At 36.8% G+C, this 5808-nt stretch overlaps 1 protein-coding gene across 1 annotated transcript; it reads right to left on the minus strand.

Moving 5' to 3' along the window:
- Positions 1 to 371: 371 nt before the first annotated feature.
- Positions 372 to 2402, minus strand: LOC18444334 (uncharacterized). The gene is made up of 2 exons (XM_006854507.4): positions 884 to 2402; positions 372 to 752 (listed from the first exon to the last, which is right to left on the minus strand). Exon 1 carries the CDS (start codon positions 2378 to 2380, stop codon positions 902 to 904), a length of 1479 nt encoding a protein of 492 aa, XP_006854569.2. The 5' UTR covers positions 2381 to 2402; the 3' UTR covers positions 372 to 752; positions 884 to 901.
- Positions 2403 to 5808: the final 3406 nt, after the last annotated feature.

Consider the following 5808-nt stretch of genomic DNA (forward strand, 5'->3'; position numbering starts at 1 on the left):
GGATTTCAAGCTCTAAGAATAATATATATTGTAATAAATTACCTATATTGTCAATTTCTCTCTAAAAATAAGAGTTCATATAACCACAAGATCTTTACCATTTTTTTTAATTTATCCCTAAAAATAAGTGATCATAGATCCATCAAGATCTATTGGTGTTGTAAATTGATTTTATAGCCGCCATGAAGATTATTTTTGCTGAAAATGCTTTCCGGGTGAAGATTTGAGGTGAGGCTTTATTTTGTTTTCATAAAGCCTAGGCTTTATAGAAACCTAATCCATACTTTCATCCAACCATTAAGACAAAATCCTCCTAGAAGATCTCACTTTCTCGTCCCTTGGACTGTCGCTATAGGAAATGATATCCTTAATTCATAAAACATCACATAAAAATTTATTCTTTGTTTATTAATACAAAGATTTAGATGTTGCAAAGCAAGGATACAAACATTTCTCTTTATCGTACTCTTACATGGTAAACACCATAAAACCCTAATCTCATGAAGCACTTAAAATATTGAAAAGAAAACTCATATACAGCAAAGGCATCGGTTTTACATCGCCACACACACCTTGTTCCTTTTACTTGCAAAGCAACAAGAATGCAAAGAGAGAACTTTGCCTTTCTTTTTTTCTCAAGTGGGGCAAAACCTTCTCTTTATTCACGACATCTAGCTACAAGCTTGAGCTGGAAAAATCCTTCACCATGGGTCTTGCCAAACAGCCTATTACTTGCATAGCAGTGTGGGGTCCTGCTCCAAAATACATATTGCATTACAATATTAGTAAGTTGGTAGACATTAAGGGTGGATGACATAAAGAATTGAAAAGCAAAAATTTCTCATGGAGAGAAAGTGATGAGTCAATGGAATTGAACTGTTACCTTTTTTGGACACCACACTCAGTACACTGGAGGAGGGGGAGAAGTGTAGGGGTAATGGTGAACAGGAGGTGGTGGAGATTTGTACTTGTAAACTGGAGGAGGTGGTGGGGGAGATGTGTACTTGTAGACAGGTGTTGGAGGTGGCGGCGGCGGCGGTGACTTGTATTTATAGACTGGTTTTGGTGGTGGTGGTGGTGGTGACTTGTACTTGTACACTGGCTTAGGTGGTGGTGGTGGTGGAGACTTGTACTTGTACACTGGCTTAGGGGGTGGTGGAGGAGGTGATTTGTACTTATACACTGGTTTTGGTTTTGGGGATGGTGGTGGTGGTGACATGTATTTGTACACTGGCTTTGGGGGCGGTGGGGGTGGTGACTTGTATTTGTACACTGGCTTTGGGGGCGGTGGGGGTGGTGACTTGTATTTGTACACTGGCTTTGGTGGAGGTGGTGGTGGAGATTTGTACTTATAGACTGGGGTCGGAGGGGGTGGCGGGGGTGACTTGTACTTGTACACTGGCTTTGGAGGGGGTGGTGGGGGTGATTTGTACTTATACACTGGCTTTGGAGGGGGTGGTGGTGGGGACTTGTACTTGTAGACTGGCTTTGGTGGTGGTGGAGATTTGTAGTGATAAGGAGGATACACCACATGATTTGGGGGTGGTGGTGGAGACTTGTACTTGTACAGCGGCTTTGGAGGGGGTGGTGGTGGAGACTTGTACTTGTACACTGGCTTTGGAGGGGGTGGTGGTGGAGACTTGTACTTGTAAACTGGCTTAGGTGGTGGTGGTGGTGGAGACTTGTACTTGTACACCGGTTTTGGTGGTGGCGGTGGTGGAGACTTGTACTTGTACACCGGTTTTGGTGGTGGCGGTGGTGGAGACTTGTACTTGTAGACTGGCTTTGGCGGCGGTGGTGGTGGAGACATGTAGTGATAAGGAGGATACACTACATGCTTTGGGGGTGGTGGTGGAGGAGATTTGTACTTGTACACTGGTTTTGGTGGTGGTGGTGGTGGAGACTTGTACTTGTACACTGGTTTCGGGGGTGGGGGTGGTGGAGACTTGTACTTGTACACTGGTTTCGGGGGTGGTGGTGGTGGTGGTGGAGATTTGTAGTGATAAGGCGGATAAACCACGTGTTTTGGGGGTGGTGGTGGTGGTGGTGATTTATAGTGGTAAGGAGGATATACAACATGCTTTGGTGGTGGTGGCGGCGATACATAGTGGTAAGGTGGTGGTGGAGAGTACTTAGGGGGAGGGGGAGAGACATAGTGGTAAGGAGGTGGTGGAGAGTACTTAGGGGGAGGGGGAGAGACATAGTGGTAAGGAGGTGGTGGTGAGTACACTGGAGGGGGAGTAGTGTAATGGTACCAATGCTGGAAAAGATTGAGTTCAGCATTTGCCTGCAAAGGCAGCAATGTGGATAGTAAGACAACAGCCAAAGCCAAAACATAGAAAGAGGCCACTGAGGCCATCTTTCCCCCTATTTCCCACATCTTCACCTTCAACTGATGATCCAATCCACTCTATCCTCACCCCTTTATATACATGCTCTCCTCAGTAAAAACAAAGCCCTTGCGCAAGCAATAATCAATAGGAATGTAAAATTTTCAGTTTCACAACCTACCCTATGCATTTAACGATCCAGTGTGGCCTCCAAACTTACACATTTCAACATGGAAAGGCATTGATGTGACTTTTTATTAGCGTTTTAGGATTAAGCTATGCATACCATGTAGTGCTACCTAATAGGGGAATAAATAAAGTGTGGGGAACCCAAGAATCCATCAAATTAAAAAGATTAGTATGGAGGTGGGATGAGTGTGGCCCATATGGGGTTCAATAATTCAGGGAGTAGGGTAGCCGTAATGGCATGTGCATGTGCATGTACATGTGTTTTTCTCGCTCTTCCTCCCGAAAAAAAAAAAAAAAAAAGGTTTATATAAGATTGCAACCTCATACTGTTGAAGTAAGTTGTACCTAAAAAAACCTACTGTGGAGAGTATTTCGGCATAGGTGAACCCTCCAACTGATCATCTCGACCTCCGGATGAATGGATATAAGAAAAAAAAAAGAATTTTAAATTAAAAAAAATACATTTTATAACAAATTATTTGGACCGTCCATTTTTCAAGATTTTCAAATATTTCTTGATCTACTCGATCTATATTATTTTAAAATTTATAACCCATGATAAAAAAATATTTTTACCCGATCACAGGGTTTTAGGCATGTTTTAGATGCCTAAAAGCATCTCTAGGTATATTTTAGAAGTGCACCCTACTTCTACAATATAAGGAGACAACTTTATACAAAACCTCACCCCTCCCTCTCCCTCGTTAGGTCATTTTCATACTATTTAATAGATCGTACCAAGAAGGTGGCGGCCCGATTTTTGAGGGAGGGGACAAAAACGACTGCATTCATTATGATTGACCCACACCACCATTTCTTCTACCGTTTCTTGGAGTATAGTGTACTAATGCTACTAATTTTACATACCGTTGGAGTTAATGTTTTTATGGTAAATTCTGCATATGTCCTTTTGGTAAAAGTATGTAGGGTAAGCTTTGGTACAACTTCTCTTTAGAGAAATTAATATGTCCTGTCTATATTGACATTCATTTCCCCACTATTTTTATGACATACACTCTTATTCCCCTTTATCCCTTTCTTTGCTAGCATTTTAATTGAGCTTGTAGCTTGTTAAATTAGTCAACAATTCACATATAAGTTAGTGGAGTGCTTAGTAACTCTCTCCATCAGTGTGGGAAAGCATGACTAGGCCTTGGAACTCGGCCCCGAGCCGGCGGTGTAAGTTCGAGTTGGCCAGGTCTCGTTAGGCAAATAAAATGTTAAAAAAATAAAAAACGAAAAAAATTATAAAATTTGAAAAATATGTTTTTATTTAAATTAAACGAAACATATCCAAATGAGATTATAAAAAAATAATGAAAAATAGATTTTGAAAAAAATCAATTTGTTATCCAAGGTATTTTAGAAAAAATCTAAAACGAAGGGAAAAGAATGTAAAAATAAATATTTATAACGAAAATACTTCTCATTCTTTGTAAAAATGATAGAAAACATACAAAAATATATTACAAAGTAAATTCTTTATTTTTGGGTTTTTTAAATTATTTTTTTTTAAAATTATGTTTAAGATCCCGAGCTTGACTACCAAACTCAAGCAAGTCCGGTGGGCTCGCTCGAGTAGTTGAACACTGCTCTCTCTGTCTCTCTCTCTCTCTCTCTCTCTCTCTCTCTAGCATTATGGCTAACTTGATTCTAGTTTAAAAATTGGACCCTCTCCGTGTATTTTGGCTGCATATCTGGTTCACACAGGAGAGACGGGTGACTCAGTTTTTGTTGTTCTTGTTCAACAGGATTCTTGAGTTTTTATTGTTGTTGTTCCACTTTTTATGAATTAGATGTCCCCACTTATAAGCATTTAGTATTAACATTTTAATTGAGCTTATCTAATAGCTTTTGGTTTGTGAATGTGGTTAACAACTCACATGTGTATCATTATATGGTCTTTTGATGACAATAACTCTGAATATCTAGGTAAAATAAATTTAACACAACATTTCCTCTATTATTGTGATAAAAATTAAATTTATGTTAAAAATATGTATATTATCTAAAGGTGATCACATATAATTTATCTTACCTAAAATCCATATATTATACATAATATTATTTTGTTAGCTTTTTGGTACATATCTGGCATTATATATAATATTACCTGATTGTTTTAAAATTTTCAGTTATTTTAAGCCACTTTTAGTTACTTTGACAAAAAATATGTCATCTTTATTAAAATATTTTGAATAAAAAAAAACAGTTTTTCAAAAAGGAAAAGTTATATGTAAAACTACTTATAAGTTTATCTCTAATAATTTTATGAAAGACACTACCAAACAACATATAATTTATTATCATAATTGAATTGATTAAAATAGTAATCATCAGTAATCACAAATATATCTCCAAGAAAGTCCTAACGTACATTTATTGAGCTCAAAAAATAAGAAAGAAAGAAAGATATTTAATCTAAAAGTAACTCTAAAATCTCATTAAATCAAACGGGAAGCAATTTGCAACGAACCTACGATGAATATGCAAGTTAAACCTATTAAATATTTTTAGAAGTTTGATATACGTTAAAGTTTATTACCAACATTACTATGTATAATATTTTAATAAATTTATGCTCTTAATTATGTATATTTTATTTACCAATCTTAGTTATAGTTACTCTGTAATAAATAATACATTAATTATGGCTAATTATGCTCTTACTTATGTTAATTATACCAGTCGTCATTAAAGTTATTTTAAAATAAATAATATGCTGTTAGTATATCAAATTCCACGTAAGTATCTGATAAATTCTTGACAAATTAGTATATCAGACGCAATAGAATCCTGTTAAAATCCCCCACCAATAGTATCTCGATCAAAATTTATTTATTTCAGAAATTTTAGATAAAGCCTTTTAATTATGTAGGGAGTGAGTTGTGATTTAGTTAACGAACCTGACCTTATAACAAGTTAGATGCATCACCGACACATTTGAGGAAATGTGACCAGGTTCAATGAATTATAGTTCGCTTATTGATATAAAATTCTAGACCTGAAAATGGAAAAAAAAAAAAGAGCAAATATAATGGAAACTTTGAAGTTTGAAGATTCCACAAACATAGGAGAAATCCACGAAAACTATTTATACAGTTTGATCAAAAAGACCAAAACTATCTCCATTGTACTGTAAGACCCATTCTTTGAAAAACCGTCCAATCTAACCGGTAACCGCCCGTTTAGATCGGAACCAACCCTTTGTCGGTCCAGTTTTGGGTGGTTTTGGTGACCGGCCAGTATTTTAAAAATAAAAATTAAAAAAAAATGTCTATAAATTATC

The sequence above is a fragment of the Amborella trichopoda genome, chromosome 11 (assembly GCF_054954075.1).
Source record: "Amborella trichopoda isolate Santa Cruz 75 chromosome 11, AtrichopodaSantaCruz75HAP2 v2.0, whole genome shotgun sequence".
NCBI lineage: Eukaryota > Viridiplantae > Streptophyta > Magnoliopsida > Amborellales > Amborellaceae > Amborella > Amborella trichopoda.

What these genes read in the sequence shown, in the direction of transcription:
- LOC18444334 (XM_006854507.4), bottom strand. Translation starts at nt 2,380, where the DNA reads ATGTGGGAAATAGGGGGAAAGATGGCCTCAGTGGCCTCTTTCTATGTT.